The 14,922-nt window shown below is 43.7% G+C and overlaps 1 protein-coding gene across 1 annotated transcript in view; it reads left to right on the forward strand.

Moving 5' to 3' along the window:
- LOC142571631 (titin-like) overlaps positions 1 to 14,922 on the forward strand; it is a 220,107-nt gene that overhangs the window by 134,609 nt on the left and 70,576 nt on the right. Inside the window, exons 5-6 of the mRNA XM_075680140.1 lie at positions 7,177 to 7,292; positions 8,340 to 8,547. Coding sequence (XP_075536255.1) covers positions 7,177 to 7,292; positions 8,340 to 8,547 — 324 coding nt within the window. The remainder of the gene's footprint in view (positions 1 to 7,176; positions 7,293 to 8,339; positions 8,548 to 14,922) is intronic.

Genomic DNA, 14,922 nt, shown 5'->3' on the forward strand with positions numbered 1-14,922 from the left:
TGAAATACAATTGTTAGTGAATATAACCAGCTTATGAACCGCTGCGCAAGGCACGCTGAAAAAGCCAGGCCAACTCGTCCTATTTACTGAATTTGTGCAATGCAAATAATTTGTGCAATGTTAATCTTTTCTGTGATGCATACTAGAGTGAAATAGACCCATTAGCTCGCTTCTTTATGCTTCCCGCAGGAGTAAATTGGGCCTTAAATAAATGCCGTGAAAGGAAAGATAAGCAGGGTGGCTGAGAGGTAGGATACTGGACTGACACTACGTTGGTCTTAAGTCCGAATCCTCGTGAGAAAGTGAGAATTTTTTTGTTATTTCTATTTCTGTGTAGTCTTCTCGCAAAGGATTTTGGGATTTCAGCCATGGACGGCGGCGGACACCGCTGGACATCGAAACGACCAGAGGAGTGAGCCCATAACAGCTAGCGTAAAATAAACGAAATAAAGAAAGAAAAGTAAAAGAGAAAAAAGAAAGACAGAGAAAGAAAGCTCCACTCAAAGCGTCCATCCTATCGTACTGCAATCCTGAGGTTCTCAGAAGTTATCGGGAATGCAGGGCGGTACGAGCACGTGGGAATAAACTCTGTGAAGTTGCACGTGACTGTCGGTGGATGACGAGTGGCGCGCTACTCTTTGCGTCTCACGTGTTTCGGTTAGTCCTGACGAGGTCTGTACATGCCGCTGTCGTGGGCGTTCCCACGTTGCGATGGCTAGGGCGCACAGCAGGAGCGAATAAACAAAGCGCCATCTAGCAACCCTACCCGACGCTTTCCTATACTCTATGTCTACGTCGTCACACGTCACACTCATTTCTTTCTCCTTCTCTCCCTTCCAAGAGCGCTATGTAGAAGTCAACAGCAACTTGTCTCAGCCATCCTTTGCGACCTTTCACAATAAATACGTGTTCTCTCCGCTCCTATCTGCTTCTTTTGGGACAGAGGGGTGAGGCCATTAGCAAGCTACAGGACGAACACTAAACCAAATAAGTTATCCGTACAATGTTAGCCAAGGCGATAGAGGACTACAAGCTTACAATGTCCATGCAGGCAGAGATGCAGGGCAGGGTCTGGTACGTCGTTGACTCTGTTCTATTGAACATGAAGGTGGCGGTTATTTGCGCTATAATTGAACATAGTGTAATTGCGAGAAAGTAAAAGTAACGTGACAGTGACAACAGGCGAGACGAACCGACAGTCAATAAATAATCCCACCTCCTAGCGTTTCTCTCCTTGTATTACCGGTGCATGTGAGAGGCCAGACACGCTTTCTGTTCAGAGTGTCATAACCAAAAAACGATAGAAAAATTTAGTACATAGGCACGGTTCGCCAGCAAAGTGATTATCTAGACTTTTTCATTCGCCGATCACAATAAAAAAATGCTTTTATTTTTGAGAAACGAAAGTGGGGTATTACCAACCAAATGTCAAACCGAAAGGGCTGACGTAATTTGCTTGTGAGTGTTTTTAAGATGTCATCAAGTACAGAATGCAAAATGACGGCAGTGTAAAACTAAAGAGTCTTTCAGCAGCATTATGCAGTTTCGACGAGTTTAGGCACGTACTGTGCTACGTCACCGACGCAATCAGACCTACGTCACAGTCGCAACTTCTTTTCGAAACCCAACTTGCCGCGTATAGGTGATGAGCGCGCTGCTATATTTCTCCGGAAGACTTGTGTGTTCTAGTGTCTTCGCATAAATATGCCACAGCGCTTCGAGTCACTTTCATTTCTTCACACCGGATAGCATAAGCGTTCGCTCGTGGCAAAACCGAAATATAAATGCGCATATCACAACATTTCGAATAAGCAAATGTCCTGTGTTCCTTAGGCGATGCTTTACGTGTTTGTTATAAACCGCCAAGTTCAAACTGCACTATTCCTACCTCCTCCTTTTATGAATTTTCCGGAAGATCGCGAGGAGTTCTTGACTCACTTCGTTTATTCCTTTTGCATCTCCTGCCACGACACTGCAGCGATCCCAAGCCAGGAGATGCGAGGCTCCGAGGTGTTTATCTGGAGTCTTCCGAGTTGTGGAGCCCCGGCAGCTGCGCCTAGAGCCGCTATGAATTTGCAAGTCAAAAGCGGCTCGGAATGACGTGGTGGTTTGCTTACTCCACGCCTGACGCTGTCGCATTTCATTGCTGGGCGTCTCGAGACGTGCAAGCCTTTAGAGCAGTTTTGTAGGCAAACAAATTTTTATGACGCAAAAAGCGAGGAAGAGAGAAGCTAGATGATAGGGATGTAGGACGCAAAACGAGGTTTCTGAATGAAGCATAAGCACCTCTGAACGAATGAGGAAGGGAGGGGCTTTCTTGTGTACCTTCGCGCATGCGAGCGCTAACGCCGAGTTTTTTCTATACTGGCGCATTTTAGCACATCAAAGCACTTGTCTCTTTTTACAGCCGCTTCTTCGGTTTAACCGCATGAAGTGCAGGTGCACTTATGACTTATCTTTAGGAGACGTTCTGGCTTAGGTAGAGGCTTTCTTTTTTTGTAAGCTTTAGTCACTACTACGCTCACTAATAGTCTTTTTGCTGATTACTGGCTTGCAGGCTCCGCATTCACTCTTCTAGTTTTCTGGACAAGACATGTGAGAAGATGTGATGCGCTGATAGTGCAATATGATCAAATGCATAGTCGGCACTACGTTTAGAATGGTCCCTAATGTCCCCATTACACGAACATTCAGAAGCTATTCTAACCGACAAACTGCCGACTCACAAGCACACCATTGCTTTAACAGCCGCTGATTCAATGGACTATCTAATCAGCGTCTTCATCAATCGGCAATCCTAGACCTTAGGCTCGTTAAGGCGCATTTGTGATTGGAGGAAAGCGGGCGCGGGGTGCCGTAACTGATCGAGTGCTTGCGTTTTGTTTTCGTTTTTATTTTGAACAAGCTAAAGGCTGTTGGTATTAAATTAAGGGGGGGGGAGGGAGGGGGGCAGGGATGAACAGAACATTGTTGTCATAATTTATGACACAATGGAAGTGTTATCAGTCGCGCAAGGTTACAGATTAGTTAGCGGTAAAATACACTATAACTAGAAATCAAGAAATCATACAAACTTAGTCCCTGTCCAGGCACGCAGCATGTGTGAACATATTAATTAGCATCCATGACATATTATTTACATGTATTGCATGTCGGTTCACATGTTAAAAAACCGGCGATTAAAAAGAATAATTAGGAATAATTTAACTACCAAAATAATTTATTATATTTGAGTAAACAAAAGGTGTGGGACGTTCGCCGTGACAGAAGCGTTGCTGCCCACAGCCTGAACAGTTTGAATGCTGCTTAATAATAAAATAACCACTAACAACCTATGAACAATGTACGAGAGCGCTAACAGGTCGTCTGAAAATCATGAGCATGTTCCACACATATTAGAAGGATTGCAAAACTAAAAATTGTCCAGATTCCACGCACAAGTCTATGTTATGTGAAGCATTTTTCAGGTACCTGACTATCTAGCACTGTCAGTGGTTCCGCAAAGCGATAGCAGGTGGGCCAAGGTGTTTGTGTAAATTGAGTATACAGTGTGTGGGGTCGCGAGCGTACGTGTATGTGACGACAGCAGCCCGACGGCGACTATCATGAAGATGACCATACGGCGGGCGTTCGACGCTGGCTTACGACATGACAATTGTTGGTTTCTACACAGGTACTGGACGCACGTAAGAGAGAGAGACACGCAAATTGTGACGCCATCAGCAACAAGCTGTTATGCGATCGTGCGTACATGTGGCTATGTCATGTGGCGTATGTTAAAACAACAATGACATATGTGCTCTGACTAAGAAATGCTAAAGCATGATTAAATTGAGCGATCATGAAGTCTGTACAACGTCGCACAATTTCTGCGTACCATGCTACGAGGAAAGTATTGAGTAAAGTATGCCGGTCCCGGAGATAGTGCAGTCTAGCACGGCGCCTGAGAGTGCGAGCTCTCACATGGAAAGAATTCGAGGAAGCGGCGTGGCGCGCACACGTCGCGCGATTAAAAGAGCCTGCTGGCTTTGGAACGAGAGACATATGGACTGACTCGTTTTGCCAATTTGATTATGTTTTGTCTTGCCGAAATCGGCAATAACAAAAGAAGAAGCGATCGTGGCCTAATAGAGCGCGAAGCTGCTGTGCTCTGCTCGAAGTTCCGCTCGTTTTTTTTTTTGTTAGCCTCCAAGAGTGGATCATACGTGATTGGCCAAGAATCGGATGAGTTAAGAATTAGTCGAGCCTAAAAAGAAGCACTATTGAGAAATTCTGAACAGATAAAAAAGAATGGAGACAGATAAAAATTTAAGAATTTACCAAGAAAATCGTCCTGATTCAATTATAAATCTCGCAACAGCTGCACCAACATTACTATGATAATTTCCGGGATAAGAGGCTGCTAAACATAGAATATTGGGAATGGTCATATTCCCTCCAGCAGCATGAAATTATAATTCTAAAGGTTGTTTTCTTAACGATGAAAAACGGCGACATGGCAGGAAGTAGTGTTCTATTGACAGGTATACTTGTTAACTTTTTCGAGTGACTGCTTTTCACCATCTAACAAATCGTATCGCTCAGCGCGGGACGCGCCCGCACGTATCGGAAGTTTCTCGAATGTTATCGTTGATTCTACCCGGTTGTCTGTCGTCACCCAAGCTTGTGTAATTGTGTAATTTGTGCACCCAAAGCATGTGCGACGCGAATCGCGTAGAATTTTCTGGAAGACACGCGGTCACCAGCGATTACTCTAGAACCTTCGATGACCCATGCATAAAGGCGACACACTTGAATGACAGATCGGATTTTTGACGATCGCCGACTGTATACGCCGCTATCGCTGTGCTTTCAGTGTAGCCTGTTTCTGAGGACACAGGTTCGCCCAATAAAACACTAGTTTCGCCATTCACATTTTGCTGCTTTCTCCACCGTCACTACCACGTGACACTATTCTCGCATCCTCACTAAAGCTCTATGACTACAGTATGAGCACAAGGAGGAGGGCGCCAGACCAGATCGATGCTGATAATAGCTTAATGTAGGTATTCGACATCGAAATGTGGTCAAACTTTTCTTTTACGGCAAAAGTTTCTGCTCGAAGGAAATAGATGGAGTCGGTAATCAGTTAAATTAGACGATGATAGGTTTCAATATTCATGCATGACTGCACGTTATAAGAGTTAGGGTCGGGCATGAAATAGATGGTAGCTGGCCCATGCCGTCGTCCGTCTCATCCACGCTAAGGACCTTATTGAAAGGAGGGACTTGTTCTCATCGAGAACGAGGAATATGGGATTTATTTACAATATTTTACAATATTTACAATTCAGTATTTACAATACAATATGAACATGCCAACGCAGCAGTACGATCTGCACATGAGGAGGGCTTGCAAGACTCCATTCCATTCTCAAGAACAGACGCTGCAACGAAACTTCGTGTGCTTGCAAATGAAGCCATCAAAAGTTTATGGAACCCACCAAGCTTAAAGCATACACGTCTACACCGACTGGACCCATCCCTTCGACTTCGACCCCCATCTGGACTCTCTCGACTCGAAACAGCAGCACTTTGCCGACTGTGGCTTGGTGTGGCCTACACAAGATCCTTCGCCTTCCGAGTCGGTATGGACGACAGCGCGGCTTGCAGACACTGCCGCGGCGATGAGACTATCGAACACGTGCTTTGCCACTGTCCTCAATACAGCGCGCACCGGCTGTCACTAGCGACCGCATTGGCGCGCCTTGACGGCAAGCCACTTTCAGAACAGTCAGTTTTGGAATGCCGACGTGAACTGTCGTCGCAGCAAAAGTCGGTCAAGGCTTTGTTGACTTTTCTACGTGACAGTGGCCTATTAGAAAGACTATGATGACCCCATTTAGTCCCGTTTCATATTTTTTCCCACGCTTTTATTTTTTGTCACGCTCTTCTTTCCGTCTTTACTTCCCCTTTCCCTTCCCCTAGTGCAGGGTAGCAAACCGGAGGTTTTAAGTCTGGTTAACCTCCCTGTCTTTCTCTCATTTGCATCTCTCTCTCTTTACATGGAGGGTGGAGAACGTTACGGTTCATCAGTCTAGCATGACTGAAAGAGAATGCACACTGAGCAGCCATCAACGGCTGCTTAAAAACACTCTGTCCTCCCTTGATCCCTAGGGGAGGGAAAATGGCTGTTCAACCTTCTACCAGTGGGAGTGTCCAAACTCATCGTAGCCGACCCGCCTTTGAGGGGGAGGGCTTACACACTCACTTCCACACAGGTTTCACTGAACACACCGGTGTGAGAGGGTTTTCGCAGGCAGGGGTCTTGACCCGAGCAGTCGCGTCTTGATCCCAGAGCTCACCTCGCAGTCAGTGGCCGCCGCGTCTGTCCATTGACTGTGACGACTGCTGGGGCCCGTGAGAAAGCACCGCAAAACATACCCTTCCAGGAGTTCTCTTGCTCCAAGCGAACCGTGAAAGCGGCCGGGAATCGACTAACAATACTCGGTCCGCCGACCGTGGCAGACATGCCGGCGCCTTCAGGCTGTTGACGAGGCGCAGTGTTGCCCTTACAAAGCGAGTCGTTGCAGCGGGGCTGAGAAGGGTTCGGAGGTCGCTTCTCCGAAGGACGCCACCCCCACAGCTGCAGCTGGCTTGGGAAAATTTTGCAAGTCGGTACCCCTGCAGGCCGATCGTAACAACGTCAATGTCGCTGCGGGTCACGCGTAATTTTCTTTTTATTAAAGCGATCCGAGACAGGAACCTCCCTCGCTACCTAAGGGCCAAGTTGAGTCAAAGAATGTTTCGCATTAAAAAAAGGTTTATTCTGTTTCTTTGAAATGCATTTAGATCTGTTTGCTCGCGTAAATACAGAAGTTCCGCTGCTGCAATCGACGCCACTTCTATGCTACCATCGACGCCACCATCAGTTGTAGGTGCAGCAAGGGTTTATTTTATTCCGCAGAATTTTCGTGCAGATTTGAAAAGTTAAATCATTGGGCACTATTGCATGGCTCACACGCGTTCAACCAGCCTTATATTGAATACAGTGTTATCAGTATTATTCAATCAGCGCGTATTTTGTTGGTGCAAGAATCCAGGCAAGTGGATGCCTATCAAAATTTTTGTGGTTAGGGGAAAAAATTATGTGATTCATATTCTTGTGTTTTCTTTATTTGTTTTTCATTTCTTCAGATGAACTGGTCAGCAAGGACGAACCGTACTTTCCTGAGCCAATACCGAGCCTCACAGTTGCGGCTGGCCGGAATGCTGCACTCAAGTGTGTCGTAGAAAATTTGGGTAACCACACGGTAGGTATATTGTACCTCTGCCTGTTAATGTTCTTTATGGCTCGTAAGAGCACTACAGGATGACACATTGCCACGATAAGGAAGTCTATACACGACCATGTACTTTGCACTGCTCAAATGCTTCAATACCGCCTGCAGAACTAACGCGAGTCATGTGTCATTGTCCATCAAACGTGTCTTACCGTACGTCCTTGGCCGCAGGCAATACTCCACGTAGCTGGCAGGAAGCCCTTGCTCACGAATAAAATTTATTAAAGGAAAAACACAGTTAGCACGGACAACACGTAAACAAAAAGTGATTAAAAGAACCACCAACTTGCCACTATGTTTGTGGCTACGACCAAACTTCTAGAGACTTCCTAGAGAGTACCACTTTCACTGCTTCCTTAACACGCATGAGTTTTTGGCAGATACTGAGGTGAAGCTGAAGCCTAAACATCACCCCCGGTCGATCATAGATTATCCTGACCACTGAATATCAGACACAGTTATTTGAAGCAGAAACCTTTCCTATTGGCTTTTCACTAAGTTTCTTCTGTGAGGTGCACTTCTTTCTGTTCATAAACGAACAACTAGCCTTGTTGCCATAATCTGTGACATCACGGGCAGAAGATGCGAGAATTTCAATGCGACGTCACCACAAGCACTTCAATTTTGCATAGCCTTCTAGATTATCAGCTTGTCAAGGCCGGCTAAACAAGCTTATTTAGTAATCCATGGTCTGGAAGTCTGTAATCCAGATACTAGAATGTTGTGTAGCCTACTATCTTAAGCGTTCATTCTACAGTTTTTTTCTATCTACTCCTGCAAGGGCATGCGTAGCGGGATGCGGAGAGTGATGATGCGGTATCTACAAGGATCATGTGCTCCGTCGGTTACTTTGACGAAAGCTTTCACTTTTGCGTGCATCGATGCCTGGCGCACCGCCTCGCTTGTCCGTCAAGTGTTCTCGATGCCTTAGCCAAGCAGAATCCAATGAAAGTCGTATCCGTGACAGTGGTCGACCCAGAATACTGTGCCCAGTCCTACGCTGCATTGTCGACGCAGGTGGCGTGGCTTAACGTGGACAAGCAGACACTGCTGGCCCTACACACGCACGTGATCGTGCAGAACGAGCGCATCCGAGTGAGCCACGCAGGTCATCGCGTCTGGCAGCTTGAGATCCGCGACGTGCGGCCCGACGACACCGGCTACTACATGTGCCAAGTGAACACGCGCCCCATGAAGAACCAGGTCGGGTACCTCAACGTGGTCGGTGAGCATTATCCGCGTTGCTCATTAGTGGTCCACTGGAAGATTCAGATTTATGCATTGTTTTTGGTGCTTAGAGAATAGGCTGTGAAAAGAGAAGTTATAGCGTAGGCATGTAAGTCGATGAAATGCCTAATGGAAATATGAGGGAAGAAATAAATAATATATAAAGATGCCATGGAGAAAACGTGAGAAAACAGCGATAACTGTGTATAAGATGCGGGCAACGCTTTACGAACCGCAATATCCATTTTAGCCCAGTGTAGACGAACTACAATAGGTTTACTCGTTAGCACAACAGCACCCCATCTTCCCTCTTTCTTGGGCTTTACATTTTTATGTATGTATGTATGTATGTATGTATGTATGTATGTATGTATGTATGTATGTATGTATGTATGTATGTATGTATGTATGTATGTATGTATGTATGTATGTATGTATGTATGTATGTATGTATGTATGTATGTATGTATGTCGCACGTAGGAGATCCTTATTTACTGGAGCAGAAACCCTGCTTATAAGTGCTTCTCTATTCTGGGAAAGTATAGTGATGTGATCGACGCCTAACAGTATACCGAAGGCTCGTGTATTCCTTCAGTTACATTGTGGAATCAGTAACGTTTTACGATTGATAAAAGGACATTCTTTACATTTCGTATTGCGCGCGCATCGCTTCGACTTAGAGTACGTTGCGCCATCTGCCAAAAAAGAGCGAACTCCTTTCCGCTTTTATCGATCGTTGTCGTCCAGACGGCGCTTCAATACTTCGCTCATGCCCACGGTAGCTTATGCCCTCTTCTTTTCCCTCAATGGGCTCCAGGGGGCTTCACCCAAGCCCTGCTGCCATCTAGGAGAATGTTGCGGAACGTTCCTATGCTGTGCGTTGCCTCCGAAACTTCCAACGTAGCAAAAGCTCGTCATCGGTGCACTCTTGGAGGCCACGTATTGTGCATAGCCTCCAACGTCGGGCGAGCTGCGTTTACAGGATCGCGCGCTTTCCGTTTTCGGAGGCCGCGAGATGCGGGCCAGTTTAGATCAAGAGAGAAACAGATTCATAATGTTGACAAATTACTCCGTGATCGTGACCAGAGTCTCAACTTAGTCATTGCAGGGTTATGCGGAAGATAAGGATACACGGACAGGCAAGAAACCGCATCTTCCAAGACCACCGTGTGCAGTCGACACCCATTTCCAGACACCGTGATGCCGGAGAAAACGATACACACACACACACACACACACACACATATATATATATATATATATATATATATATATATATATATATATATATATATATATATATATATATATATATATATATATATGTGTGTGTGTGTGTGTGTGTGTGTGTGTGTGTGTGTGTGTGTGTGTGTGTGTGTGTGTGTGTGTGTGTGTGTTTGTGTCTACCAGCACGGTTTTCGCACGGGTTATTCATGCGACACTCAGCTCGCCGGATTTACTAACGATATATCTTCCGCATTTAACGAAGGTTTCTAAGTTGACGCAGTGTTTCTTGACTTCTCTAAAGTTTTTGATCGCGTTCCTCATCACAGGCTTCTAATCCAACTAACACACTTAAATATTCACCCAAACGTTCTTGCATGGATTAAAGATTTCCTCTCCAACAGACCATTCACCTGTGTTAATGGCTCTAACTCTTCTTCTGTTCCTTTAACATCTGGAGTACTCCAGGGCAGCGTGCTTGGTCCCCTACTTTTCTTAATTTTTATTAATGATCTACCCAAATGTGTCTCATCTCGAATTCAATTATTCGCAGATGATTGGGTTATATATCGTAATATTAGTAATGACGCTGACAGACTTTCCTTACAAACTGTTCTTGATGCGGTGACCGCTTGGTGTTCCTCGTGGTCTGTCTTTAAGTACGTCTTTAAATACGTCTTTAAATGTCTTTAAACACGTCTAAAACCAAGCTAATGCCATTTACCAACCATTCCACTCGACTTCCTACCGCCTACTTTCTCAATAATGCTAGCGTAGAACTTGCGCCAACTTACAAGTATCTTGGCCTTCTTCTTCAGTCTGACTTAACTTTGCATTATCATATAAACACCGTCTTAGCATCAGCTAACCGAGCCCTCGGTCTTCTTGGGCGTAACCTCAAGCACCCACCTTCACACTTTAAAAAACTTGCTTATATCACGTTGATCCGCCCAAAAATTGAATATGCTTCTGCCATATGGGATCCCGATCAAGCATACATAATCAACAACATTGAATCTCTGCAAAACCGTGTTGTTCGCTTCATCTTTTCCGATTATTCGCGCTTCACCAGCGTCAAATCCTTAAAACAACGTGCCGAGTTGGAATCATTATCGCGTCGACGCCAGTTTGCTCGCCTAACCTTATTTCATAAACTTTATCACCATTCCACGCTTCACGGTGACTTCTTTTCACCACCCCCTGCAGTCTTCCCGCGCCGTGACCACGATAACAAAGTAAAACGCATAACGTGCCGCTCATCGCTCTACGCAAGAGCATTTATTCCTCGCACAATAATAGAATGGAATAACCTACCATCACGGATAGCTACTGAAATTAACTTACCATCTTTCCAAACCTTGTTGCCAAAAAAAAAAGAACGGTTACTGGTAGCAGATTAGTTATTACTGATTGTTATATGCACATATTAACATATTATGTAAAAAAGTTCCTGTGTGTTCATGACTTGGTGCATATACCCCTTGTTCATATCTATTTATTTTATGTTGTTCGTGTGTGGGTGCTTATTTCATGTAGTTTTATTTCTTGTGTATATTTCATGTTTGTGTCTACCCCCCCCCCCCCCCTTATGTAATACCCTCGCATGAGTGCCCTTAGGGGTAATGTGAATAAATAAACAAATAAATAAATAAATAAATAATATATATATATATATATATATATATATATATATATATATATATATATATATATATATATATATATATATATATATATATATATATATATAGGTTGTTTCAGCAAACACTTTCAAAATTTTGTAAAGGTTGCCTGTGGCAGATAGCTGAATTCTAGTTTATGCGCCTGTCTACTCGAAGCGGCGGACACTACTTGCAAAAAAATATATTTGAAACGCAAAATCGACTAATTAACACGAAGTCACTAATTAACTTCTAATTAATTACACTATGGCGCATATTGCAATTTACAAATTCTAGCCGTGGACTTCGCAAGGCGGATCCACTTGGAACGAATTCTCAGGACGACACCAGTTTCGAGATATAAATTCCCGAACTTTGCGGAGAGATGCATTAGCGTTCCAGTACGTTGTGCGCTTCAGTGCGTGAAACAAAATGCAAAAACAAAACAAAAACAAACCGAAACAAAACAAACTCCGCAAAGTTTGGGAATTTATGTCTCGAAACTGGTGTCATCTCGAAAATTCGTTCCAAGTGGATCCGCCTTGCGAACTCCACGGCTAGAAATTGTAAATTGCAATATGGGCCCTAGTGTAATTAGTTAAAAGCTTAATTAGTAAATTTATATTAATTAGTTGATTTTGCATCTCAATTCTTTGTGCAAATATTCTCCCCTGCTTCGAGTAGACCAGTTCATGAACTAGAATTGTAATATCTGCCACAGGCAACTTTTACAGATTTTTGAAAGTGTTGAAATTTGGAAGATTTGAAAGTATATATATATATATATATATATATATATATATATATATATATATATATATATATATATATATATATATATATATATATATATATATCATTAGGCAACCACACAACCGAATCATGCTTGTAATGTAATTACTTGATATGTTTGTTTTCTTTGTTTCTTACACGTTGTAAAACATTGTTCACGTTAGGAACGCTGCATGTTTTCTTAGAGTATGCTGGCTGGCTTTCATGGGCGTAAGTATTAACTCAAATATAAGCCTCTAGGGCTAATATTTTCTGTGAAAGATGCTCTTAGCAGCTTAGCAGCAAATCATGCGTAGCGGCCCCGCGGACTGCGTCAAAATTGTGATAACGTTCAGTCAGGTCTACGTCTAAACCTGCAGGTAAGGACTTAAGTAGAGCTTGTAAAGTTTGCCTGGTAGCGCAACTGATGACGCAATAAATTATCTTAATCAAGAAAAATTCTATTGAAAATATTTTTTGTTGAACTAGAAGTTATTTATTCAAATTACGCCCCTCATTTCTTTATTTGGGTTGTTTGATTTTGTTTGCCCTCTGCTAATGACTCATACCCACTATTGGGATGGACAGAGATTCATATGGAATGAGAAGGTGATTAGTAATTGCAGGAAAGTAACTGAATTAAATGAGGAACAATCAAAGGCATATGAAATTAGATAAATACTAAATAATTTAACTAGAAAAGCTTTTTGAAACAATAACAAATATTTCACCTTCCTAGGGGGGGGGGCAGCGCAACCCGGAGAAGGATAAAAGTAAGTACAAAATACAAATACATGATACAAGATACAAGTACATGTACATACATGCACAAGTACATACAAGTACATAGGAGTACAAGCACACATACGATGCAAGTACAAGATAGGGTGACACCCTTTCACCACTTGTACGCGTCACTTCATCACGTGATCACATTCTCTGTATATTTAATCACTTGTTTGAGAAAATAAACCAGTCCCAGGAAGAGCGTCCTGTATAGTTGAAGCATAGATGCCACCGTTGCGCCCCAGATTTTATCGGCGAGAAACCTTAGTGTGTGGGCGTTAGAGGCAAGCCTCTTCTTTGGGTGTGATATGAAGGGGCTCCATGAAAGGTCTTTGTCAATAATAACGCGTAGTAATTACTGAGATTTTGCATATGAAGTTGTTTGGTGGTTAATATGAACGTACCAGGTTTGTGAGTAAAAGCTACTGAGGTGCACTTCTCGGTCAAAATGCTGAGGCTTTGATCACGCAAGCTCGTCGATGTCACGGTCACTGCTTTTTGGAACCGTGCATGCACATGAGGACATATAACTGCCGAGACCCAGATACATATATCGTGAGAATGTACGGAAATGTTGGCAGTCTGAGGAATAACCTCGGCAAGTCAAATGATTTCAAGGTTGGACAACGCGGGGCTGAGAACCCCGCCCTGCGGGACGCGAGTGCCACCTAAAGGGGTGCAGAGCCTGCCTTCTGTTTAGGAAGGAGGGAATTGAAAAAGAACGTGAAGCTAGGAGACATGGAAGTGAAGAGAAAAGAAGTAGGCCAGAAAGACAAAAAGTAAAGCCACAACGAAGAATAGAGTGCGCAAGTAGGAACAGAACATACACGCAGGTCACATAAATTACAAAAGAATCTAAAAAAAACACAAATACATTTAGCAAGAAGGTTTTGTCACGCGCAAAGTCCCTTACAAACGGGAAGCCAAACTAGTTTCTAGTAGCAAAGTAAGCAGGGCGTGATTAAATGCTGAACCACTCGGATACCGCAAAAGATGGAGAGTCGTAAACTGTAGGCCAAGTAGAATAGAGTCCCCCACAAGCAACGTCCGCTGCGCAATGAAAAGAGGACACTCTAATATAAGGTGCTCAAGTGTCTCGCAGGAACAACAAGAAGCACATGACGGAGTGTCCACATCTCCATATCTGCATTGCGACTAAGGGATGTAGAAAAAAAAGCAGCGCGAATGAAGCAAAGAAGGAAAAACATGAGTAAGAAAATATAGCGGAAGTATAGAGCACGCGCACTTAACAAATTAGGCAGCAAGCTACGTCTCAGTCTAATTTGCGAAATTGGCATGACAAACTTTGTTGACTGGTGTACGTTTTGTCAGCGCTACCTCGATAACCTAAATTTATCCAATGACTGAGGATTTATGGAAAAGTCGTTCTTTATGCGGGAATAGCTCCTCGCTAACTAAAAAGCCTGCAAAATAAGGCGTTGTCGAGAAAAACATAACAAATCCGCACCGATTGAAACAGCACTTAACGTCGAAACTGGATAGAAATTTGCAGGAACGCGGCGACATTGCATATGTGGAAGATAGTGCTAGATGTAAAGAAACAATAAACTCTGACAGAACATACTGAATACATTGCAGAACATCCTAGGAGGACTAATAAAGGCATGGGAAAAGTCGGAGAGCTTGCCTCACAAACTTTATATAGGCTAAAAGAGCCCTTTTAAACAAAGCAGTCCGATCTCAATAACACGTCAGAGGAATGCGGGAGCATTGCACAGCACCTGTGGGTCGTGGCGGTGGTGGCAATATGAAGATTTATTTCAAAGACCGAAATATTGGGCCCCAGGACAGGGTAGATATCTATCTCGTAGACTAGTAAATCTATTGCGCACTCTACTGCGTAAGAGAGGAGTGAATAATGACGAGGACCTTGAATCCTCGCCCAGAGGGTATACGAGCCAATAGGTAT

Source organism: Dermacentor variabilis, chromosome 2, assembly GCF_050947875.1.
Source record: "Dermacentor variabilis isolate Ectoservices chromosome 2, ASM5094787v1, whole genome shotgun sequence".
Taxonomy (NCBI): domain Eukaryota; kingdom Metazoa; phylum Arthropoda; class Arachnida; order Ixodida; family Ixodidae; genus Dermacentor; species Dermacentor variabilis.